This window comes from Debaryomyces hansenii (assembly GCF_000006445.2).
Source record: "Debaryomyces hansenii CBS767 chromosome G complete sequence".
Lineage (NCBI taxonomy): Eukaryota > Fungi > Ascomycota > Pichiomycetes > Serinales > Debaryomycetaceae > Debaryomyces > Debaryomyces hansenii.
Window position 1 is genome coordinate 1595839 of NC_006049.2, and position 23853 is coordinate 1619691.

General features: G+C 36.7%; 17 protein-coding genes across 17 annotated transcripts; 12 read left to right on the top strand and 5 right to left on the bottom strand. All coding sequences in view use genetic code 12, as the record gives it.

Moving 5' to 3' along the window:
• Positions 1-177: 177 nt before the first annotated feature.
• On the top strand, positions 178-1023 carry DEHA2G19602g (DEHA2G19602p; the record flags this gene model as incomplete). Its single annotated transcript, XM_462395.1, has 1 exon — positions 178-1023. One exon carries the CDS (start codon positions 178-180, stop codon positions 1021-1023), a length of 846 nt encoding a protein of 281 aa, XP_462395.2.
• A 115-nt stretch (positions 1024-1138) lies between these two features.
• DEHA2G19624g (DEHA2G19624p) lies at positions 1139-1690 on the top strand (the record flags this gene model as incomplete). Its single annotated transcript, XM_462396.1, has 1 exon — positions 1139-1690. The coding sequence occupies one exon, from the start codon at positions 1139-1141 to the stop codon at positions 1688-1690; it is 552 nt and encodes a 183-aa protein (XP_462396.2).
• A 515-nt stretch (positions 1691-2205) lies between these two features.
• Positions 2206-3162, top strand: DEHA2G19646g (DEHA2G19646p; the record flags this gene model as incomplete). The annotated part of the gene is made up of 1 exon (XM_462397.1): positions 2206-3162. One exon carries the CDS (start codon positions 2206-2208, stop codon positions 3160-3162), a length of 957 nt encoding a protein of 318 aa, XP_462397.1.
• An 822-nt stretch (positions 3163-3984) lies between these two features.
• DEHA2G19668g (DEHA2G19668p) lies at positions 3985-5028 on the top strand (the record flags this gene model as incomplete). Its single annotated transcript, XM_462398.1, has 1 exon — positions 3985-5028. One exon carries the CDS (start codon positions 3985-3987, stop codon positions 5026-5028), a length of 1044 nt encoding a protein of 347 aa, XP_462398.1.
• Positions 5029-5084: 56 nt separating this feature from the next.
• Positions 5085-6099, bottom strand: DEHA2G19690g (DEHA2G19690p; the record flags this gene model as incomplete). The annotated part of the gene is made up of 2 exons (XM_462399.1): positions 5085-6005; positions 6061-6099. The coding sequence occupies 2 exons, from the start codon at positions 6097-6099 to the stop codon at positions 5085-5087; spliced, it is 960 nt and encodes a 319-aa protein (XP_462399.1).
• A 179-nt stretch (positions 6100-6278) lies between these two features.
• Positions 6279-7001, top strand: DEHA2G19712g (DEHA2G19712p; the record flags this gene model as incomplete). The annotated part of the gene is made up of 1 exon (XM_462400.1): positions 6279-7001. The coding sequence occupies one exon, from the start codon at positions 6279-6281 to the stop codon at positions 6999-7001; it is 723 nt and encodes a 240-aa protein (XP_462400.2).
• Positions 7002-7175: 174 nt separating this feature from the next.
• On the top strand, positions 7176-7304 carry DEHA2G19734g (DEHA2G19734p; the record flags this gene model as incomplete). The annotated part of the gene is made up of 1 exon (XM_462401.1): positions 7176-7304. One exon carries the CDS (start codon positions 7176-7178, stop codon positions 7302-7304), a length of 129 nt encoding a protein of 42 aa, XP_462401.1.
• Positions 7305-8012: 708 nt separating this feature from the next.
• Positions 8013-8942, top strand: DEHA2G19756g (DEHA2G19756p; the record flags this gene model as incomplete). The annotated part of the gene is made up of 1 exon (XM_462402.1): positions 8013-8942. One exon carries the CDS (start codon positions 8013-8015, stop codon positions 8940-8942), a length of 930 nt encoding a protein of 309 aa, XP_462402.1.
• A 31-nt stretch (positions 8943-8973) lies between these two features.
• On the bottom strand, positions 8974-9816 carry DEHA2G19778g (DEHA2G19778p; the record flags this gene model as incomplete). The annotated part of the gene is made up of 1 exon (XM_462403.1): positions 8974-9816. The coding sequence occupies one exon, from the start codon at positions 9814-9816 to the stop codon at positions 8974-8976; it is 843 nt and encodes a 280-aa protein (XP_462403.1).
• A 135-nt stretch (positions 9817-9951) lies between these two features.
• Positions 9952-10803, bottom strand: DEHA2G19800g (DEHA2G19800p; the record flags this gene model as incomplete). The annotated part of the gene is made up of 1 exon (XM_002770625.1): positions 9952-10803. The coding sequence occupies one exon, from the start codon at positions 10801-10803 to the stop codon at positions 9952-9954; it is 852 nt and encodes a 283-aa protein (XP_002770671.1).
• A 195-nt stretch (positions 10804-10998) lies between these two features.
• DEHA2G19822g (DEHA2G19822p) lies at positions 10999-12873 on the bottom strand (the record flags this gene model as incomplete). Its single annotated transcript, XM_002770626.1, has 1 exon — positions 10999-12873. The coding sequence occupies one exon, from the start codon at positions 12871-12873 to the stop codon at positions 10999-11001; it is 1875 nt and encodes a 624-aa protein (XP_002770672.1).
• Positions 12874-13223: 350 nt separating this feature from the next.
• On the top strand, positions 13224-14669 carry DEHA2G19844g (DEHA2G19844p; the record flags this gene model as incomplete). Its single annotated transcript, XM_462406.1, has 1 exon — positions 13224-14669. The coding sequence occupies one exon, from the start codon at positions 13224-13226 to the stop codon at positions 14667-14669; it is 1446 nt and encodes a 481-aa protein (XP_462406.1).
• Positions 14670-14985: 316 nt separating this feature from the next.
• DEHA2G19866g (DEHA2G19866p) lies at positions 14986-16314 on the top strand (the record flags this gene model as incomplete). The annotated part of the gene is made up of 1 exon (XM_462407.1): positions 14986-16314. One exon carries the CDS (start codon positions 14986-14988, stop codon positions 16312-16314), a length of 1329 nt encoding a protein of 442 aa, XP_462407.2.
• A 427-nt stretch (positions 16315-16741) lies between these two features.
• Positions 16742-18850, top strand: DEHA2G19888g (DEHA2G19888p; the record flags this gene model as incomplete). The annotated part of the gene is made up of 1 exon (XM_462408.1): positions 16742-18850. One exon carries the CDS (start codon positions 16742-16744, stop codon positions 18848-18850), a length of 2109 nt encoding a protein of 702 aa, XP_462408.2.
• A 322-nt stretch (positions 18851-19172) lies between these two features.
• DEHA2G19910g (DEHA2G19910p) lies at positions 19173-20522 on the top strand (the record flags this gene model as incomplete). Its single annotated transcript, XM_462409.1, has 1 exon — positions 19173-20522. One exon carries the CDS (start codon positions 19173-19175, stop codon positions 20520-20522), a length of 1350 nt encoding a protein of 449 aa, XP_462409.1.
• Positions 20523-21106: 584 nt separating this feature from the next.
• On the top strand, positions 21107-22318 carry DEHA2G19932g (DEHA2G19932p; the record flags this gene model as incomplete). Its single annotated transcript, XM_462410.1, has 1 exon — positions 21107-22318. One exon carries the CDS (start codon positions 21107-21109, stop codon positions 22316-22318), a length of 1212 nt encoding a protein of 403 aa, XP_462410.2.
• A 304-nt stretch (positions 22319-22622) lies between these two features.
• On the bottom strand, positions 22623-23249 carry DEHA2G19954g (DEHA2G19954p; the record flags this gene model as incomplete). The annotated part of the gene is made up of 1 exon (XM_462411.1): positions 22623-23249. One exon carries the CDS (start codon positions 23247-23249, stop codon positions 22623-22625), a length of 627 nt encoding a protein of 208 aa, XP_462411.2.
• Positions 23250-23853: the final 604 nt, after the last annotated feature.

Consider the following 23853-nt stretch of genomic DNA (forward strand, 5'->3'; position numbering starts at 1 on the left):
AAATACGTTTGACGGGCAAATCACGTGGATATGATTGCAAATTGGTATTGATGATCATTCATTGCTACCAATAGTTCAATAGTCAAGACATATATAAAAGTATTTAAAGTATTTAAAGTATTCCTTACGTCTCAATTCTTCATAAACAATAAATAGAACATATTTAAATATAGCAAAATGTCAACAGTAATTGTATCAAACGTTCCACAATCAATTTCAAATGAAAAACTCCACGAATTCTTCTCATTCTGTGGAAAAGTGAAGTCAATCAATTTGATTGAAAAAACGGAAAAAACTGGAAAATATGAAGTTCAATTCGAACTGGAAAAGGCATTGCATACCGCATTATTATTAAATGAAGCAGAATTGGATTCTGTTCCAATTCAGGTTGAAAAGTCAGAAACTCCTCCTGATTATGCTGCGGTTGGTAACCAAAATGCATCCTTTGGGGGTGATAATAAGATTCAGAGCTCGGTTTTAGCTTCAGGGGATAATAAGGATGCAGATGCATCTACCGTGACGGGAGATAGCGAATACGATGATATTTCCCAAGAAGAGAAGCCTAAATATGCTATAATGGCTCAATTATTGGCTTCCGGTTATACTTTGTCTGATAATTTGATACAAAAGGGAATTGATGTTGATAAGGAAAAGGGATACACTTCTAAGTTCAAGTCATTTTTGACTTCGTTAGATGAAAAATACATACACTCTAATAAGCCAGATTCGGCTGCAGGCAAGGGAATTTCCAAGGCTCAATCTACATTTGGTGACTTAGCGAAATCCTTCAATGAATCTGGGTACCAAAAGAAATGGAATCAATATTTAGAAAAAGCTTCTAATCATCCTTATGGTGTGAAGGTGCATGATTTCTACAAAAATTTGGCTGAAGATGCCAAAGAAGTACATCTTGAAGCCAAGAGATTAAGTGAATTGAAGAAGGAGAGAGAACTAGAACAAAATGTTGAAAACGCGGCATCAACTGCCAATGCAGGAGCTGCCATTAACACTGTTAATGAGTAGTACTGTTTTATATCTACATCTATATAGTGTGTATTATTTGGGATTCATATAGTTTAATGTATTAGTTACGAAAAATTGCTATGTGGAATGCTCAGCGAAGCCGCATACACCACAAATGTCCCTCGTATCAATTGCAAAAAGAGCAATTGGAACATGCTATCATACACTCGTCCATAGGGTATCCGATGCTAAACTATGTATTGCAATGAAAACCCTGGCTCCTAGCGTCGATGAGTTAGTCTATAATAACACTAATCGCAATCCAACCCCATTCACCCTAGATAGAACTAACTCACCCTACCTATATATGGTCTATAACCATCGAAAATCTACTCAACCGAAACAGCACTACACAATTGAAGATACGAAACTCCCTGAGCGTTCTAAGATGTACCACTGTGATTGCAACAGTGGTATTGACGATTATCTCAACCACGTTCTGTTTGAAACAGACTCGACAGTTGCCCTCCATCTATTGCACAACAAAGCCCTTCAGAAACTTGCTAACCAACTACCTGTCATAAAACGTACTACTACTACAAGGATCCATCGCATAGACCTGCTTTTAGTCGATTTGTGTCTTGTCTCGAAGATGATAACCAGAGAATTGAAGCTGCAGTATGTATCCTATCTACACACCTCGATTTCTACATACGATGATTACTAACACATTTAGTTTTGACATCCTTTCCGAACACGTTAAGACTCTAAAATATACCACTTCTCCGTGGGTAACGAAGTTTCAAGACTGTGCTATTAGGATCATTCTTGAATATCTACGAAATATCCATATAGACAGTAACTGTCCTATAAGTGCAACGTATTCTATTCTGTCGGCGATTTCGGGATTGGAATTCATTCTACAAGAACACTTTGTCAATCGCATACATAATTTTCATTATATAGACGGACTTGTATAGTTATGTACATGTATTCGATTGTTCCGTGCCTATCACGGAAGGTTTTGCCAATACACGAAATGATTAGGCCCTCGGCGTTATCTTACCCCGGAGAAGCGGAACAGTTGACTAACTCCCCCACAAAAAATGAATCATATATAAAGCCATTCTTGAACGAATTTTGAAAAATTTGTAAAACGATAATTATAGTCCTTTAGTTGCTTATATTGAACTAGGTCAAAAACGCTTCAAGTTAGTCAAAAGTTAAATATTCAGAACAAAAATGTCGACCACTAAACCTCAAAAACAAACTAAAGGAAAGGGTGTTACTGATTTAATTGCTGGTGGTACAGCTGGTTTGTTCGAAGCCTTATGTTGTCATCCATTAGATACCATTAAGGTTAGAATGCAATTATACAGAAAGTCGGGTCAAAAACCTCCAGGTTTCATTAAAACTGGTATCAATATTGTCCAAAAGGAAACATTTATGTCGTTGTACAAAGGTTTAGGGGCAGTTGTTATTGGTATCGTCCCAAAGATGGCATTGAGATTCTCCTCATATGAATTTTATAGATCGTTATTATACAGACCAGATGGGTCCATTTCTACTGGTAACACATTCCTTGCTGGTGTTGGTGCAGGTATCACCGAAGCCGTTATGGTTGTCAACCCTATGGAAGTCGTGAAGATTAGATTACAAGCCCAACACCACTCTATGGCTGACCCATTAGATGTTCCAAAGTATAGAAATGCCCCACACGCTGCTTATCTTATTGTCAAGGAAGAAGGTTTCAGTACCTTGTACAGAGGTGTTTCGTTGACTGCTGCTAGACAAGCTACCAACCAAGGTGTTAATTTCACTGTTTACTCGAAGATTAAGGAATACTTGCAAGGTTACCACAATACCGAAGTTTTGCCAGCATGGGAAACTTCGTGTATTGGTTTGATTTCTGGTGCTTTAGGTCCTTTATCCAATGCTCCTTTGGATACCATTAAGACCAGATTGCAAAAGACCACTTACGCTTCGAATGAATCAGGTTTGGTTAGAATCGTTAAAATCGCTAATCAATTGATCAAGGAAGAAGGTATTCATGCCTTATACAAGGGTATCACCCCTAGAATTATGAGAGTTGCCCCAGGTCAAGCTGTTACATTTACTGTTTACGAATACATGAAGCGTGTTTTAGCAGGCGAAACCCAAATTCCTGTTCCTGGCGTAAGCTCTAAAAAGATCGATTAGGTTATTTTTATCACTTGGAGTTGATACTAATCTCATGCATTTATAGAGTTATCTTACTCGCTATTTATATATCATTATTTATTGTATTTATTACTGATATTGTATTTATTACTGATATTCGAATAAAATTCACTTAGAACAGTTTAGGCCAAATTTTCCACCCATAAATTTCAGTTCGTATTTTCCCCGGATTTTTTCATTTTCATATTTCCATTCCCCGGGGCCGTTACAGGATGAATGAATATCCGTTCATCCGATCGTTTTCCCAATTTTCATCACTGAGCTGAGCGATTCGGTTATTCCTATCAGCGAATCATTTATCCCAACATTGCAGGATAAATTCTTGAAATGAATACGTGTTGGGTGGTATTATTATGTCAGACTATGACGTAGGCCAATATCATTTTCGAGAATAAATGCACAGTAGATGTCTTCCGATGGTCCCTAGTTTTAACATTATTCACATCACTAGTATATGTTCTTAACCTACTTGAATCGATTATAGCGGTTTGGAAGCTTCTGTTCAAATTTACAGCATTCAGGGAATGGATAGAAAGCGAATGGGAATGAAATAGAAGGCGAAAAAAAGGGTAAAATAAGAGGTTAATTTTCTAAACCACGGTCATAGAGCGCTCTTGTGATCTAATCTGATAGCGATATGGATATTGGGACCATTTGGACTTGATATGGATTATTCAACTGTGAACTGCTAATCATTTTGCAATCAAATGGCCAACTGTACTGCATATAGCAAACCATAGAATGGTTTACTAGCGCCACAAGAATCTTCACTACAGAAGTAGAGTAGAAGTGCTAAGCAAAATGATAATAAGGAATACAGGGATATCAGTAATAAAGCATGGATTGAAGTTGAATTCCATTCGGGGAATTTCGAATTCGGGAGCTGGGCAATTGGCTCGTTACAATAAGACTCGTAGAACTCAAGAAATATCAGCCGAAGAGGTTCGGAAATTTCAAGAGCAGCAACGAAACCAGGCGAATAAAGATGACTTTTATTACGAAACCAAACCATCAAGCGACTTCCAACAATATCGTGACGAGCCATCAGCAAACCATACAGTGTTTTCTGTTCCACCGAATAAGAATGGATTGATTACTCCTGAAGATGGAATTTATGAAATATTGAAGGAGCCAACATTAGTCATTGAGAGACAGGTCGAAATGATGAATGTCTTTTTGGGCTTCGAGCAGGCGAATAAATATAAGATTATGAATTCCTTGGGTGAACAAGTAGGGTTTATGGAAGAAAAAGATATAGGATTCATGAAAATGTTGGGGAGACAGTTTTTCAGATTGCATAGACCATTTGATATTGATGTATTTAATAATTACGGAGATTTATTATTGACGATTAAAAGGCCGTTTTCGTTTATAAATTCTCATATAAAATGTTACTTACCTGGTTACGATGACCATGGCGATTTGATGTTTGAGAATTTAGGAGAATCATGTCAAAACTGGCACTTATGGAGACGGAAATATAACTTATTCAAATTAGAGGACGAGGTAACTGATGAATACGAACAATTTGGTGCAATAGATGCCCCATTTTTATCGTTTGATTTTCCAGTCAAAAACGACCAAGGAGACGTCATTGCTTCGGTGGATAGAAATTGGGTGGGCTTAGGAAGAGAAATGTTTACCGATTCAGGTGTATATATAATTAGAATGGACCCTGCTAGTTTTTCTGGAATGGGAAACATTTACCCATCGGTAGCTGGACCATTAACATTAGATCAAAGGGCGATATTATTGGGTAACGCTGTTAGTATCGATTTTGACTACTTTTCAAGACACAGTACTGGACCAGGTGGCGGATTCCTTGCATTCAGTGATATTGATTAAAATTTGGTACCAAAGTTATATATTTGAAATTGAATAATTATATATATATATATAACTCAATTATTAGCAACATGGTTTTGAGTAAAGTTTTGTAGTAATTTTAGTTGGCCTTTATGTCTAGCTTGCTTTATTATATCTTCATATTCATCGTCAGATAAATCCTTGCCTATATTTTTTAATAATTCTACCATTAATCCAACAAAATCATGTCTTCTTAACTCGTTTTCTCTTTTCCATGTTTCTCTTTTCATCATTTCGGAATGCATCATGGCAACATCGCCGATTTCTTGATATTGACGCAATTTGTCGTTCGAAATTGCCAACAACGAAAAACGTAACTCATCACCATATTTACTTATACGTCTCATTAAGATCTCCGGTAATTTTTGACAAAACTCCTCGTTTGACTTGCACTCACCATGCTTTATTGGATACGTTTTTAAACCATCCAATTCGTATATTTGGTCGTTGATATTCAAGTATCCAACAAAGTGGAACAACCCATCATTTTTGTCATCATACTTGGGCTTTGGTTTTTGCTTATCCTCATCAACCATAAGCGATGGCGATGAAAAAGAGTTGTGAACAGATCTGATAAGTTCACTGTTAGAAATGGTTTCGCCACAGATCTCGCTATCAAAACCTTCCACGAAACCCTTAAAGTTTGTAAGCTCCTCTCCTATTTCGATCTCTGACTTGTTCAACAACACGTTCAACACTGCTTGTGTAGCACATGCGTTCTGAATAGTTTGATTAGCGAAAAAAATCCCTTTCTGTTGGTAATCTTCATCGTATGTTCCATCTATTGGCTTATTGTTATCGGCCGCATAGTCTCTATCAACCTGCCCATACTTAAACAAAAAGATAACCCCATACAAAGGACTGGAACTTTTCAATGAATCGGAATCTATAGAGTATAAATCATCGAATTGAACATTCTTGATCTGCAACTTATCAACTAGTTCTGTGAAAACCCCCTATTCTGTTAGAATTATTATCTATTTGAACTCAATTGTTGTTTATGTTACATACTGCATCGGAATCTATTGTATTCCAACCACTTTCTGACATATTTTAATTGATACTTTGTAATAGCTTCTTCTAATAGTACAGTTCGGCTTTATCATTCGGCGTTAATCGGTTCTAGAAATTTGAACACACACGCACATGGATACATTACCCGATATATAAGCGTCAAAGTCTGAAATTCTTAAGAGTTCATTTATATTACAATACAAAGAAATACGAATATGGCATCAAATAAACCAGGCGCATGCTGCTTAAAAGTTGTCTACCATGAAGGTGAAGCAAAAGGTCAATTTAAAGAAATTGCTGGATTAGATTCTTACCAAACAGGTGAAAAGTTTGGTGATGAAGAGATTATTGTTATCTTAACAGATATTTATGGATATAAATTACCTAATGTTGCATTGCTTGCAGACCAATTATCAGAAATGAGCTGTCGTCAAGTGGTAATTCCAGATATATTAATGGGTGAACCAGTTACATCGTATGCCGACGAATTCCCAACATGGATCCAGAAACATTCTCCCGAGATCACCAGACCAATTGTGGACGGGTTCTTGGCTCAATTAACTAAGGAAAAGTCACCAAAATCACTTTTTGGTGTTGGATACTGTTTTGGTGCTAAATATTGCATACAAAACTTGGCTAAGGACGGATATTTTACTGCTGCTGCTGTGGCACACCCTTCGTTCGTCACGATTGAAGAAGTCGAAGCTGTTACTAAGCCGATATTGATTTCTGCTGCAGAAACTGATCCAATTTTCACAGAAGAATTGAGAAATAAGACAATTGAAACCTTGGCTGCTAACAAGGTTACGTACCAATATGACTTATTCCTGGGTGTATCTCACGGTTTCGCCGTCAAGGGAGATCTTAGTATTCCGCAAGTTAAATATGCTAATGAGAAGGTTCTTATCGACCAGGTATACTTCTTCTCTCAATTCTAGAGGGCTTATATAGAAACAACTCATATAGATGGAATGAAATATATAAAGTAAGAGACATACATACATAGGAATCGTGCGAGGCCCAATAATTCTGAGTCTCATATGAACAGCATATTAATACGTCTATAATTTAGATCTATTTACGCCAATACAGTCTACAACTTCTTCCAAACGATGTCATTTGGTGTATCATACGAGGAATATACTCAAATCTTTAATTTTGAATCCAACCCAGTTGTTGCAAGCAGTTTGAGTAAATATTCTACTCTTTTTGCTGTGATTTTAGTTATAATCGGTACGTAATTTAAAATTAAATGCAAAAATTTACAAGGATTGTAATTGTATACTAATATCATTTTAGCCTTCTTTTCATTGGCATTAGCTTTATTAGTGGATAAGAAATCACAATCGCCTTTCAATTATTTCTTTCATGCAATTTTAGCCTCTTTATCAATTGGGTTAGGCTCCGTGTATGTTGCCAACAGTTTTGGCGTATACGTCTGAAAGAAGAGGATTTCGAATAGTTGAAAATAAGCATGAACCGTGCTCGATTGAATCGAGATCAATTGAATAGAGTTGGTTGAATGGATGAACTAGAGCAATACTAGCTGGAAAGAGCATATAAAAGAAGTTTTGCAATAATTGATGAAGATAGAAAAAATACGGTGTATATTAGTTAGTTGTCGCCTTTGAACAATACATGATATAAATATTGAGATTTGATTAAGTAGAAGATAAAGATCAGTGCTTGTATTCGAAGTGTCCGTATTCTACACATCTAAATGCAAGCGTATCTTCGTATTTTATAATGACTATGAATTGAATCTATAGATACATTAAATATGTAGCCAAATGTCTTGTAATAGTGCTGTTGGGCATTAGAGGTTCAATTAATTATAAAAATGTATTCACCGAAACTCGCTCTATGTGCTGAAAAAACAATGAGCTGTTCTACTTTCATAAATCAGAAAATTCAAGGTATAAGCGGTTAAAGTGCTAGACAATAGAATAATGTATTTATGGAAATACTGCTTGATATTGGTTCATGTGATAGTAGCTATAGCTGCAAGAGCCCAGGGGGATTTATACAAATCAGATGACAATATATATGAGTTATCACCATCGAATTTTGACAAGGTTATTCAGAAGACAAATTATACATCTCTAGTCAAATTTTACGCTCCTTGGTGTGGATATTGTAAACAATTAGAACCTGCTTATCATAAATTGGCCAAGTTAATACATAATGATGGTCAGTATGCTATAAATGTTGCTAGTGTTAATTGCGATGAAGATAAAAATAAGGAACTTTGTGCCAAATATAAAATCAGTGGCTTTCCTACATTGATGGTATTTAGACCACCAAAGTATGATTCAAAGAAGAAGAATAAAGTATACAGCCATGCAGTTGAGCCATACAAAGGGGAAAGATCGTTGAAATCAATGTATGCATTCGTAACGTCTAGAATCAAGAATTATGTCAAAAAATTTGCAAACTTACAATCAGACGGATTAAAGGACTGGTTAATGGAGAATAAAGAGAACAACAAGGTTTTACTCTTAACAGAATCAAAACAGATTAGTCCCTTATACAAATCCTTAGCCATTGATTTCATTAATACATTGAAATTCGGAATGGTTAACATAAAATCACTTAAGGATGTAAATAATATTAAAATTGAAATAAATGATAAGAAAATTGCCTTACCCATCGGTCAAGATGATAAGTTACCAATTTTGCTCAATTTTGACGAGAAAACTCAGGAATTTTCCAGGTTCGAATCTGAAAAGCTTACTGATAAAGTGAAATTAAGTGAATGGCTTATAGAATCTAATAATGTTCAACCTTTAGAGGGCCCATTATCGAAGAAAGACAAAAAGTATTATTCCAATTATAGAAAAGGTATTAAGGGCAAGAAAGTAGTTCATGATGAATTATAATATTTCTTTATATATCTAAATAGTCTAAAATCTATGCCTTTCCCAAACCATCCATCATGTCCATAAGTGAATCTAAATCATCTTCAGGTTTCGAAATTTCCTGTTTATTTTCCATTATATGAACTATCCAGTTAGTCGTTTGATCCACCATCAACTTCGAGTTAGGTACAAAATGGCCTCCCGGATGCTTTAGAATATCGGAATTGTCTTTGGTTATTTCATACAACGAAAGAACCCGGTCTTCATGCACGACAGTGTCCAATTCTCCATAAATATGAAGTACCTTAAATTGATCAGACTCTCCATTATCGGCTGGATAATAATCTTTGTATTTTGCATTACCAGACTTTTCTGATGTATCAATTTTAAAACCTGAGTATAGAATCACGAACTTCAAAGAATCAACACCAAATAAATCCTTAAATTTATGACTTAATAAACCAGCCAAAGCAGCACCTTGCGAAAACCCAATTATACCAACTATAGGGAGCCTTCTTTCTTCATCGGATTCAGTTTCTTGCACCAAATCGTTATCTGGGATAATTTCACCTTTATCTATATAGTTTTTAATCTCGGCAAGTGGTTCGGATAGATCGATGCCATCGTTTGTATTGTGAGGTTTTATCCACCACGACCTATAATTTGTCTCTTCATCGTCTGATATGACCGTATTAAACTTAGAGAGTGAATCTGTTGATGGCAAATCAGCTGGGGTTAACTTTGTTGGCCCATTCAAGTAGACAGATTTATAATTTAACTTTAAAAGTTTCTTCCTCAAAGCAGACGTTTTGGCGTAAAAGACCGAGGAAGATTGAGTATATCCATGTAGAAACAAGATTTTACCCTTGAACTTTATTTCGTTTTTAGGAGGCATTTATTAAAAAAAGGTTTTAAAATACTAGCCTTATCGTGTATTCTTCAGCTTTTTTAACTTTTCTGGCATCGAATTTTTTCGATAACGAAGATCTACAAACTAAAAAAAAATCGTGAATTTGACATTTTTTGGTTACTATAAAGCTTTATTTAAGTCTAAAATATCTCTTATAATTTTAATCTTCGAGGAGTCAGTGTTATCGCCCTTACCATAATATTCAAAGAAATCAGGCTTGGATATAATTTTTTCGTAATCTGCATCAAGCTCTATGAAATGAATCACATTACCAAGGTGTAGTTTATGAGCAGCCTTCACATTAAGCTCACTATCATCCACAAAGTATTGATAGGACATTGTATTCTGATCATTATAATCTACCTGTGTTAGGTTAAAGCACTTATAAAAATAATCATTCATTGGCTTACAGAGGATTGGATACGATGCATAATCACAGAATGTTAAACCATCGAAGATATCGCCCAATCCAAGAAAGGAAATGACCCGTAAGGCATGGTTCTTGTAGGCATTAGTCACCAACCAAAAGTAATCAAAATCATTAGTTTCTTTAATATGCTGCAACAGTTCCCTCAATTTCTTATTATATTTTAATACCGACTTCAAATCTAAAGAGTCATCGACGACTGCATTATATTCCATTGCATCTACTTCATGATTCCGAACTAACCCTTCAATAGCCAAGCCATACGTCTTATAGTAGTTCAGATGTAAATTATGAGCATCTTCGTCATTTAATTGTAAATTATCTTTGAAATATTTATGTATTTTGACCTGCATCATATCATGAATTCTAGTTGATCTATTATACAAACAGTTATCAATATCGAAATAGAAAATCTTCTTATTCTTAGCTAGTGGGGGAAGAGGGCCAAATCCATACGGTAATGTAACCATACTTCCCGGATGTTCGTTTTCTTCGATTTCTGGGTTCTTGAAGATATACGGTTTGGTTTCTTCTGTTAATGTCATTGATGTCTTGTCTTTAGATGTAAAGTAACTTCTATACTGATAATAATAGTTATGTCTTATTTGCTGTAGGTTTAAATTTACGGGGGAATAGTATTTGCCAGAGATCCAACGTACCGCGTGGTTCATAATATTCAACTTTCGAGTCACCATTACGCAATGCTATTAAATTATATTAAAATTATGCTATATACTTACTTATTGGAGAGGTTTGTCGTCGTAGAATGTATCCTTGTGGATTAACATCATATCTTTGTCACACTTAGTAGCGAGATAGTGCAACAAATGGTAATATTCAGTGATTATATGTATGACATCATCTTTATAAGGTGACGATTGGCTTATCAGCGAAATATTGGATAATTCACCTAATTGCCTATGGACATTGCCTTTTAATTTATTAATGGTAATAGCGAATTGCCTGAGATTCAAATAATTAGACAGCTTTATTCTTTCGAAATCCTGTTTGTTTTGCACAGTATTCAGATTTGAATGGAAGGTTTTAAAAACAACAAAGTTGAATAACAACAGCTTGTAATAATTTTTATATATCAAGTTGATTTGTTCAATTTCATTTGAATCAAGACATTCGGTTATGTTCAAGGCATTCAGCTTATTTAGGATTGATATAACAAATTTGAACGAGGGAGTGAAATTGCAGGTTCCAAAGTTTAATTCCTCTAATGTAGGCTCTCGATTGTATAAATCACAAAGAGTATAGTCAGAATCGGCCATGAAAGTTAAGCTCAAGCTAGTGACAAGTCTCATACAAAAGGGTTCCGAATTGAAACGTGTTGATAAATTTAGTAGCCTTAAAATGTTGTAGTGCAACTCATAGTCAATTTTCCTAAATTTTGGCTTATCTGTTTTACGATCTTCTCGGTCTTTATAAAGACACGTATGTAATTCACTCTTTATGGTTTCATTAATTTCTGATAATATAAGATCGTGAACTACGTATATTTCTTCTGGGGTGGTTTTATCTTGTTGTTGCTTCATAAGCTCACCCCGCCTCCAATTAACAATATTGATAAATACAGGAGTCACGAAGTTGGTTATTAACTCATCGACATTACCATCATTTAGATTAAAATCACATAGCGATAGTATAAATGTCTTCAACATCGTCTTGTAGAGTATCTCTTGTGTTGCCGCATGGACATTCTTTGCAGCGAAAAGAGTGTAATGAAAAATAATTGATAGTCTCACAGTAGTAAGTCTATATTGAGTGTTATAATGGACTAGCTTAAGCGGCATTTGGAGATCTGAGTTAGGCATGATATACTTTATCTCACCTCCGATGGTTTTGACGTAATTCACAAATTCCTTTTCCGTAATACTGTCTGAACTAATAATGCTTGATTTATAAAGAAATTCCATAAATCTGCTAAAAAGAACCAAGCAATTCAAGTCTTGAACATTTGCTAATACGTAATTAACGAGTTGGGTAAAGAATGAACTGATATTCAGATACAAATTTTCATAGTTACCAGGTTGTAGCTCGTTGCAGAGGGTGCTGATGCTAACGGGAAATGGCAACTTCGTATTCAAATCAATTTGAAAAGGAGGATTTGAATATAAGTAGAAATGCCGTTGAGTAAGGTTATCAGTTTTAGAACCTTTCAAATCACTTTGAAGCAAACGTTCAACAAATTGATTATCTCTGTCATCACTCAAACTAAAGTTTTGCCCAATCACCCCATTATCATTTAGCTCGTCAATAATTTCTTGTTTTCTTTGTTGCAATAGTTTGTATTCCTGTTGCATATGAATCTCATCTTCAATCAACTCTGCTCGTATTTTGGCATTCTTTATGGCCAATTCTTCGTTCTTCTTAGCATCAGTAAGAAAAATAGTTGGCAATTCTATATCAAATTCATCTTTTGGTTCCTGAGAAAATATATGGCTACCCTGATGGGTTTTATTGGATGTTGCTTGAGATGGGTCTTCCGTATCAACGGTGTGGGCTTTTGATTTGTATTTTTTAGTATTTGGGATATCCTGGTTTCCTATTATATCAAGTATCGAGAATTCCTCACTATCACTATCCTTATCACTAATTGATGAAGACATTACTTAATGGACTGTCATCAGTGCTTTACAAGCATAATCAATTATTTTGAGTCGTTCCTACGATGCGATCGACCCAATTATTTTCCATTGATTACCAATATCTCCATACTACAAGTTAAAACGGGGTCATAGCGTAGTTATACACCCATATATACAATTGGATATTATTGCCGTAGATATATTCGTTCTATTTACTTCGGAAGTTATATAGTACTAATATAATCGGCATTTTTGCACGGCCATAAAGGTGAACGGCTGCCTCACTTTTTTCGAATATCCTCAAGATATATTTTATATATTATGTAGATTAATTGTTCAAGATATTTAGTTACACCAAGTAGATATTGACCATGTCATACGAAAAATTACCATTAGAACCATTGTTCAAGAAGATTGATGAATTGAAGCCACAATTCATCGAAAGATTAAGAAAGGCAATTGAAATTCCATCAGTTTCTAGTGATGAAGGCTTAAGACCAAAGGTTGTCGATATGGCAAACTTTTTAAAGACCGAATTAACCACTTTAGGATTCCATGATATTCAAATGAAGGATTTGGGTATTCAACCTCCACCCGTGGCCGATCCAAACTTAAAGTTACCTCCAATTGTTTTAGGTAGATTTGGTAATGATGCATCCAAGAAGACGGTGTTGGTTTACGGCCATTATGATGTTCAACCAGCATCCAAAGAAGACGGGTGGGCCACCGAACCTTTTGAGATGTACCACGATGAAGCTAAAGACATCTTGTTTGGTAGAGGTACCACTGATGATAAGGGTCCAGTTATCGGATGGTTGAACGTGATTGAAGCACATAACGAATTGAAATGGGAATTGCCAGTTAATTTAGTCGTTTGTTTCGAAGGTATGGAAGAAAGTGGTTCTTTAGGTTTAGAAGAATTAATTGCAAAGGAAGCCAAGCAATATTTCTCCAAGGTTGATACAGTCTGCATCTCCGATAACTACTGGTTAGGTACTACCAAACCAGTATTAACTTATGGGTTAAGAGGATGTAACTACTATCAAATAATTGTTAACGGGCCTGGTGCTGATTTACATAGTGGTATTTTTGGTGGAATTGTTGCCGAGCCAATGACCGATTTAATCAAGGTTATGTCTCAATTGGTCGACTCAAACGGAAAGATCTTGATTCCAGGCATAGATGACATGATTGCTCCTTTAACCGACAAAGAAGACGCATTATACGATGATATCGATTTTTCAGTAGAAGAATTGAACGCCGCTTCGGGTTCTAAGACTTCTTTACACGGCAACAAGAAGGACATCTTGAAGCACAGATGGAGATATCCATCCTTATCGTTACACGGTATCGAGGGTGCCTTCTCGGGCGGCGGTGCTAAAACCGTGATCCCAGCTAAGGTTGTTGGTAAGTTTTCCATCAGAACTGTGCCTGATATCGAGTCCGCAAAGTTGGATCAACTAGTTTTCGACCACGTCAACAAGTTAGCTGCTCAATTAAACTCTCCAAACACTTTGAAGGTCGAATTAATCCACGATGGTAACTACTGGGTTTCAAACCCTTTCAACGAAGCCTTCACCGCTGCTGCCAAGGCTACCGAAGACGTATGGAACATCAAGCCCGATTTCACCAGAGAAGGTGGTTCTATTCCAATTACTATCACCTTTGAAAAGGAATTAGGAACTGACGTTTTATTGTTACCTATGGGCAGAGGTGATGATGGTGCTCATTCAATTAACGAAAAATTGAACCTCGGTAACTACATAAATGGCTGTAAGACATTGGGTGGCTACTTGCATTACTTCGGTAAGTCTTAGGTAGTCTTTAGCGTCTATATTTATGATTAATATACTTAGTTGTTATAGTATTTGCATCTGGTAGTATACTATATATGGGATTACCCGCACATGGAATCTGCCTGTATTTTGTGTGATGAAAAATTTGTAATATTTTTTTGGCATTAATTACTGAAGTAGAATAAGTATAGCTTGTAAAATACTTATTATATTATAGCATTTATAGATTTGTTAATTAAAGTGTGTTATTATCATTAAGTTTGTGGTCCAAAATTGAACCTTATATTTAATTTTTTAGAGTAACAATTATTCATTGCATCATACATCATAAATAAAAATGTCAGAGAACTTGAAAAGGGCCGAATCATTGTTTAATAGAATCATGAACCAAAATGGAATGAGCGGAAGAACAGATAGTAATAGCTCGTCGAGTAAGAACGTTGCAAACCCGAACTATAACCAGAGCAATAATACCAGTCATAATAATAGTAATGGTCATAATGCCAGTGGCCAGAATAATCATTCACAATCACAGAATAATCACCATAGTCATAGTCATCATAAAACATACAAATATAATAAAGCATCTAATTATAACAACAATTTTAATGGGCAATTCAACCAGCCTGCCAATATCGATTTGCCGAAAAGAGACCCATTGAAGTTATCGCAAGAGACCTTAGATGACATCCCAGAGAATCATCATGTTTTGCCGTACTGTTGGACCATATGGCATCATTCGAGATCAAGACCGAAACAAAAGGAGTTAATCAATATCAATCCTGAACCTGTGAGCGAGGATGCTAATAGCGAGGACAGTGGACAACAAGCAGCGGCCGCTGTCGATTCGTACTTACAGACAACGAACGAAATCGAATTTTCAGCTGTCCATGATCAGAAAGCATCTACCAAGAATATTGGATCTTTAGAACAATTATGGTTGAGCATGTCTTCGCTCAAAAAGACCTACGAATTAGCCATTGGTACTGAATTGTTAATTTTTAAGAGTGGGATCAATCCAGTGTGGGAGGATCCTATGAATACCAAAGGGGGTAGATGGGTGTTCAGGTTTAATCGCCGCTCCAACACCGGTAGTAATGCGTCTAACATAAATGACAATGATACGGTTCTGAAAGTTAGACAGAGAACGAGCTTGATTTGGGAAAGATTGTTGATCAAAACTATTACAGGATCGATCATTCCAGAGGGTAACTATTCCGAGGAGATCCAGGAATTACTTTTGAATGACATCTGCGGTTTGGTTTTAAGTGTTAGAAAAGATGAAGATATCATCAGTATTTGGAACTGCAACTTGAACTTCAATAAAAAGAGAGTCAACCCGGAAGAAAAAGATGAAGACAGGAAGAACCAAACAAAGAAATTGACCTCGTTCCAGGCCAGAAGAATAATTTGTGATTCTATTTTAAGAGTTATCAGAGAATGCGACTTGATTTCCCAAGGTTCCGATTGTATCAGCACCTTAGACTCTGGTTCGAACGAGAGGGTTTTTGGAGTTTCTTTTGAATACAGACTTCATTCCGATAACAACAATCCTTCTATTATAAATAATGGTGGCGAAGGTAAGTATAACCGTCGTTTTACCAAGCCGTACCATAGCCATAACCATCATAATCAAAATCACTCTAAGAATGATTCAGATAACTGAAATCATTATCTGCCACCTGTATATATAAAAATATACACTGACCTGTATTCGTATTGTAAACTCGACATCCTTTTGCATACTTCTATATCTTGATTCTGATCGGTATTATCCGAACCAGATGATTCTTGTGACAAGAATATTCGATGATGAGAATTTTGTGTAATTATGAACATCAAAAAATTATCATCAGATATAAATTAACTAATACAAAAAGACAGAAAAAATTGCAAGTATCGGAGTAGCAGAAGTTTTTCTACGTATCGATAGTTGGAAAAAATACTAATAGAATATTGACAGATCCTTATTTTTATACGTATATTTCCGATTGTTGTGATTTTTTTCAGGTAAAAGAATTAGCCAGATTAGTCACCAGCAGGAACCCATACAGTCATAAATAAGCAATAGTGGACTGAAATTAAAAGGAAGCATGTCAAGAATTGAAAGTGAGTTAGATACTGCCCCATCAATATTTGAACTATTTAATTCAGCAAAAAAATTGCTTTCTTTGCAGACCAGAGTCGAGAATAGACAGTTACGAAAGGATTGTTATAACGTCCAGAAGAACCAAGTAATGGCCGACTACAACGACCTTAACAACAACGACAACAAGTTTCTCGACTTGTTGTCACCGCTTTCGATAGATGACTTGAAAAGCAGCCCTCAATATGGACAAAGACATGGCCGAACAAATGAAACCCGAAACGGTAGTATTTCTGGACATGAAAGTAGAAGAGGAAATAGCAATATGCAGATTGACATTACGCCATCTAGTATTAATGATTCGCCCTATAGCGGAATTACAGATGTGAAGGCTACACCGTGGACCAACAATAAGGGTCCTACTGTTATTAAAAAAGAGCCAACTACCACAGTTTCTAATATCCAAATATCATCTTCGACCTTACCACTGGATCCTCAGCCAGTAAATACCATCAAACCTATGAATAAAATACCGATGGCAAAGCCATTACCCAAATCAAACCTTACATCGTCATTATCACAGCAACGACAAGAAGAAAAGCTGACGGCTGTAAAACCAGCCGAAGCTAGTGCTACTAATGATGAAACAAAGCAAACTGAATGTTTTAATTGTCATGCCTTGAAGACTCCATTATGGAGGAAAGATCCGCAAGGCAAGACCTTGTGTAATGCGTGTGGGTTATTTCTCAAGTTGCATGGTACGACAAGACCATTAAGTTTAAAGACGGATGTTATCAAGAAAAGAAGTTCTAGGAGGTCGCCAGCTACAAATAAAGCTGCGAATTTGAATTCCACCTATTCAAGTAGCTTGTCGAGGCAAAATGCAAACCAAGATCAATTATCTAACAATAGAAATATCAAGAATGGGTCTATACCGATCAGCTCACAAAGCAATTCGTTTGCATCACCAAATTCCGCTCCATCATCAGCAAACAACGGGTCATTAACTTCTGGCGGAATTCCTATTGGTAGCAGTGGCTCACGTTATAAGAATGTGTTGATATTGCCAAAGCCATTAGCACCAAATACCCCAAATACCCCAAATACTCTGTCTAATCAAATGAGTTTGAGTACTAAATCGATCCCAACCCCCAATAACTCCTTCTTGAACAATGATAATTTCAATAGCCCTGCATCACCTATAGTTAACAACTCATTTAGTGGTCTGTTTAACGGCAGCAACAATAACCAAGCACAGGCATTTAAGAGGAAAAAGGCAGAGAATGGTAATGAACAATTTTCAGCAAATAATGAATCGATATCCAAAAAGATACCCACGCAAATGCCACAAACGAATCAAACAGTCAAGCGGAATACCTCCATATCATCATCTTTCCAATCGTCTTCATTCAATAAGCGGACATCCTTTACGAGCTTATCTTCACTCCAAAGAAAAAATTCATCCATAGGATTGAGTAATTCGTTGAGCAACATTAATATCAACGGAAACCAAATTCAGAACCAAAACGATAGTCCGGCCCAAAATTTTAATTCTTCTAGTTTCACAGGTACTAATTCCTTAACGCCTTCTAACATTAATATCTTAAATCAGCGTTTTACCCAGAATAACAACGGTGGCTATTTTGACAATTCGTCATCGTTTCCTCGCAGAAGCAGTAATTCTGGGCTTGCAGAAACACCTGGATCTGTCGCCTCACAATCGTCGTTCAGCAGCAGCCATTTACACTCTAATCGTCAATCATTTACTGTCCCATCCGATTTCGCCAACTTCAATACGGTGAAAACTCCCACCGAGTTCGTTCCCGAGTCCTTACCGTCTACAACTATCCCGGAGAACGATGACATGGACACAGACGACTTTTTCAAAAACTACACCGAGTTGCATAATAACGATAATGAAGTGTATGAGTTTGACATGAATAACGAACGAATGGGTAGCCGGTACGAAATCAAACCAACTGCGTTCACCAAGTCGTCGTTAACGGATGGGTTAAAAAATCAACCCCAACCTGATCGCCAATCTCCCATTCTTTCGCAGCCTGATCATCAGACCAACGTGGCTAAAGACTTGGATTGGTTGAAATTTGACCTTTAAGGAGATCATTATCTACAATTATTTAATTCATTTCTACTGTGTATTTAACAATGCATGATACCTTGTATTAGAACCTGTACTAATAATCTGCTTTTAATATTCTGTACTTCTGTAACTACAATAGTACAGATCTGTTACGATACCAATTAGTGAAAATTTGCATGTGCTTTTTTTTGGGCCTCACCAAAAAAATTTTCCATCTCGTCGTAAAAAAAACGTATAAATACGTTCACGTTTTCGTGTTCATTTTTCTTTTCACGAAGTTTGATTTTTACAAATTAATATTGAATTAATACAAAATACACTCAATTGATTGTTAATAATGTCTGCTCCAGCTTCCAATTACAAAGTTGCCGATATCTCCTTAGCTGCCTTCGGTAGAAAAGATATTGAATTATCTGAAAATGAAATGCCAGGTTTAATGGATATCAGAAAGAAATACGGTTCATCTCAACCATTAAAGGGTGCTAGAGTTGCTGGTTGTTTACACATGACCATTCAAACTGCTGTTTTGATCGAAACCTTAGTTGCTTTAGGAGCAGAAGTTACCTGGTCATCATGTAACATTTTCTCTACCCAAGACCACGCTGCTGCTGCTATTGCTGCTGCTGGTGTTCCAGTTTTCGCCTGGAAGGGAGAAACCGACGAAGAATACGAATGGTGTATTGAACAACAATTATTCGCTTTCAAGGACGGTAAGAAATTGAACTTGATCTTGGATGATGGTGGAGACTTGACCACTTTAGTCCACAAGAAGTACCCAGAAATGTTAGACGACTGTTACGGTTTATCTGAAGAAACCACCACCGGTGTCCACCACTTATACAAGATGTTGAAGGAAGGTACCTTAAAGGTTCCAGCTATCAACGTTAACGACTCTGTCACCAAGTCTAAGTTCGATAACTTATACGGTTGTCGTGAATCTTTGATCGATGGTATTAAGAGAGCCACCGATGTTATGATTGCCGGTAAGGTTGCCGTTGTCGCTGGTTTCGGTGATGTCGGTAAGGGTTGTGCCATGGCTTTAAGAGGTATGGGTGCTAGAGTTATTGTTACTGAAATTGATCCAATTAACGCTTTACAAGCTGCCGTTTCTGGTTACCAAGTTGCTCCATTAGAAGAAGTTGCTTCTATTGGTCAAATCTTCGTCACCACCACTGGTTGTCGTGACATTATCACTGGTGTTCACTTTGAACAAATGCCAGAAGATGCTATTGTCTGTAACATTGGTCACTTCGATATCGAAATCGATGTCGCATGGTTAAAGGCCAACTCCGAATCTGTTGTTGAAATCAAGCCACAAGTCGACAGATTCTTGATGAAGAACGGTCGTCACGTTATCTTATTAGCTGAAGGTAGATTAGTTAACTTAGGTTGTGCCACCGGTCACTCATCTTTCGTCATGTCTTGTTCTTTCTCCAACCAAGTTTTGGCCCAAATCGCTTTATTCAAGGCTGAAGACAAAGAATTCCTCGCCAAGTTCCCAGAATTCGGTAAGTCTGACAAATTCGACATCGGTGTCCACTTATTACCAAAGGTTTTGGATGAAACCGTTGCTAAGTGTCACTTGGACCACTTAGGTGCTAAGTTGACCGTCTTATCTGACGTTCAAGCTGAATACTTAGGTATTCCAAAGGAAGGTCCTTTCAAGGCTGATATTTACAAGTACTAGATTGGTATCAATCTTGCTACGAAATCTGCCTGTAATAATCATTTTTGTTCAGATTTAACCGATTTTGATGGTTTCTTAGTTATTGCTAGGGCCTACAATTCCGCTTAAAATTCTATTTTTGTTCTTGGTTTCACATGTATTTTAATTTTAATTGCATCAACTGCATTTAATGATATGGTTTATGATAAGATATACGGAACGCTGTTCTCCTCGGATGCAACATTCAGTATGGTTTTTATTCTCTAAATGATTGGGTTTTTTATGTTCATGACTTTTTTTTTTGTTTTGTTAGAAAATGATAAAGGTAGATTTATATAATTTTATATACTAATAAAGGTATCCTCAACGGATGGTAATAAAGATCATATCTGTAGCTCAGATATTCTCCAACTGAAACTGAACGTTTGTTAATGGTCCAATGGATAACAATAGGGTCCATTTCATTTCATTATGGATGTCGTTCGATAACCAATCTCATCTGTTATCTGCCCACATGTATCATCATAATCATATAAAAGTACAGATAAGAAGCCAGTTTTTATAATTCATTTTCGACCACTAGAAATATTCAGCAAATATTTAAAATGTTGGCCCTCATATTGACCATTTCCATATGTATATTTCTTAAAGGAAGTACGTGCTCATATATTAATTTAGGCTCTGAGGGTATCGTTTTCGGAGCACCAAATTGTCCAGTAGATATTCCTTTAACATGCACCAACTCGACACCTATAGATAATTCATGTTGTTTTGAATCTCCAGGTGGAATCCTATTGCTGACTCAATTTTGGGACTATTATCCTCCAATCGGAGGAAACGAATCGTTTACCTTGCACGGGTTGTGGCCAGACAACTGTGATGGGACATACGAACAATTTTGTGATGACAGCTTGAATATCCGCAGTGCTACTGACATTGTATTGAACCAATTCGGTGACAAGGTTTTGTATGGAAAGATGTCCGAATTTTGGAAGAACTTTAACGGTAACGATGAATCGTTATGGATTCACGAATTCAACAAGCACGCTACATGCGTGAAAACAATCAGACCTACATGCTACGACAATCAACGCTACGTAAAGAACAAAAACGTATATGACTTCTACAATATAACCATGAACCTCTACGAGAAATTGCCCACCTTCCAGTTTTTAGCAGCTGAAGGAATCGTGCCATCATTAACTCAAAAGTACTCCAAGAAGCAAATTAACGATGCATTGACCAAGTACTTCGGGAAAGCTGTTTATTTCAAGTGCAACAAATATAAGGCCTTACAAGAAGTGTGGTACTACCATTATTTGCAGGGTTCATTGAAGGAGGAGAACTTTTCTCCTATCGACACAATTATCAATTCGAACTGTCCAGAAGAGAACATTCAGTTTATTCCTAAGAATGGTTTTAATCCTGGACCCCAGCCACCAAAGTCACCTCGTAAGGGTTATCTTGAGTCCCCTGGGAAAAAAGGATGTCTTATCAGTAATGGTTTATGGTATGAAGCGGGGACCTGTGCAACTTATGCGATCTCACAGCAAGAGTTTGGTGGTTACAAGATTAGGTCATCAAAGGGTTACTGTGGCATGAACTCACAGGGTCAATTCACTTGTAACAAACAAGTTGATCCTACAAAGAACCAGTTTCAATACAATAAGGATACACGAAAGATCGGATATGGAGGGAACTTCGCATGGTGTCTTGACACTGAACATAAACACGGAGACGGCAAGACAGCCCAGACCCCAATCAAAATTAGCGATGGCCAATGTGACTCATTCCCTGTTCAGTATGGAGGTAAATGATCGCTTTTGAAATCTGTCAATAGCGATCTATAATAACCTGCATTAGTCTAAAAAATACATATAATAGGCCTACGTTTACGTAGCTTAGTAGCGACGTCAGTTTAATATTCTGTCAGTAGAGAGTTAATTCAGTCTACTTGATGACTTCAAAAGCCTCGCTGCAATTGTTCCCCTGATACTACAAGCCACTAATGTATTAGGTTTATTTCGCATGTACTTACAATAAGCAATATAGTTAGCAACAAGAAGCACGATAAGAACAGTACAGGCAATTCACGAGCAACGCATATACACGTGATCGATCTCATGTAGCATCAATTGGAGTAGCGGGCGATTCTACCTTATCAACCTCTTTGGACTCACCCGAAGCCTCAGGAGCCATCTCGTTGCTAGTGGTACCCACGGGGTTTTCCACGTCCTGCGTGGCCTTAGAAGGAACAACCTCAGGGAAAATGGCTCCCATCTTAAAGCTATTGCGTGCCATCAAGTTATTATCACGATATCCAAACGGAATAACGGTGAAAATGATAAGCAAGATCAACGACACGCAAAACGACACCCAATTGAACAAACCAAACGCAATCATGGCCTTACCCAACAGGCACCACCGATTGGTGTCATAATACCGGTTGAAGTACGTACAATCCACATCACCAAACGCATTGGCCATTGCTGCAAATGACGCCAACCAGAAAATCATGAATATGCATTCACACACCAAAATCACCAAAGGAGACGCCAACCGGAAGCATATTGGCAACATCACTACCACTAAGTAAATAATTGTAAAGACTGAGATTACTAGCGAGTACACCACCCGACTGTAACCATAGTCCAAATCTGCTATAAGACCAGCAGCGAGCCCTAAATTAATAATTGTCCAAATGAACTGGAGTCCACGAATGGCTCCACCGATTATAAGGTATAACATGTTTTTCTTCAGTGTATAATATCGAATTGTAACCTATAACAGGGATTACTAAAGATACTAGAAAATGCGAAATCTAATATTTGGGGAGATCATCACTCTATTTATATACGCAGCATTAATGGGAAGGTTGTAAAAATTATTAACTCTTACATAATATCCCGTAACTGTAATAATCTTATATAGAATGAAGTCAATAGATAAAGCTCTTTATGAGTGTAGAAGTATTGTTGGATCTGTTAATTACCTGATTTTGACAGACTAAAAATGGGTAAATAGGTATGAGTTTGCAGGCTAAAGTGGCCTAGCTCTTAAGCGTCATTCTAATAAAAGAGAGAGATATAGGGCTATTATTATGCGACTCGTAGCGCTTTTTTTTACAGTATGTACGAATACAGGAGAATGTACTTGATCGCAATTGAAGCCAGTGCAACGTGAATGATAGAAATGGATGAAACCGAGAATGAGAATGGGATAGGTGATGGTTTCAGGATGTGACCAAAGAAAATGGTAAGACAAGTTCCGATGAAGATCAGAGGAGGATCATCTGAACCACTAGGACGGGATGATTTCTGAATCGATGTAACTAAAATAAATTACACGTAAA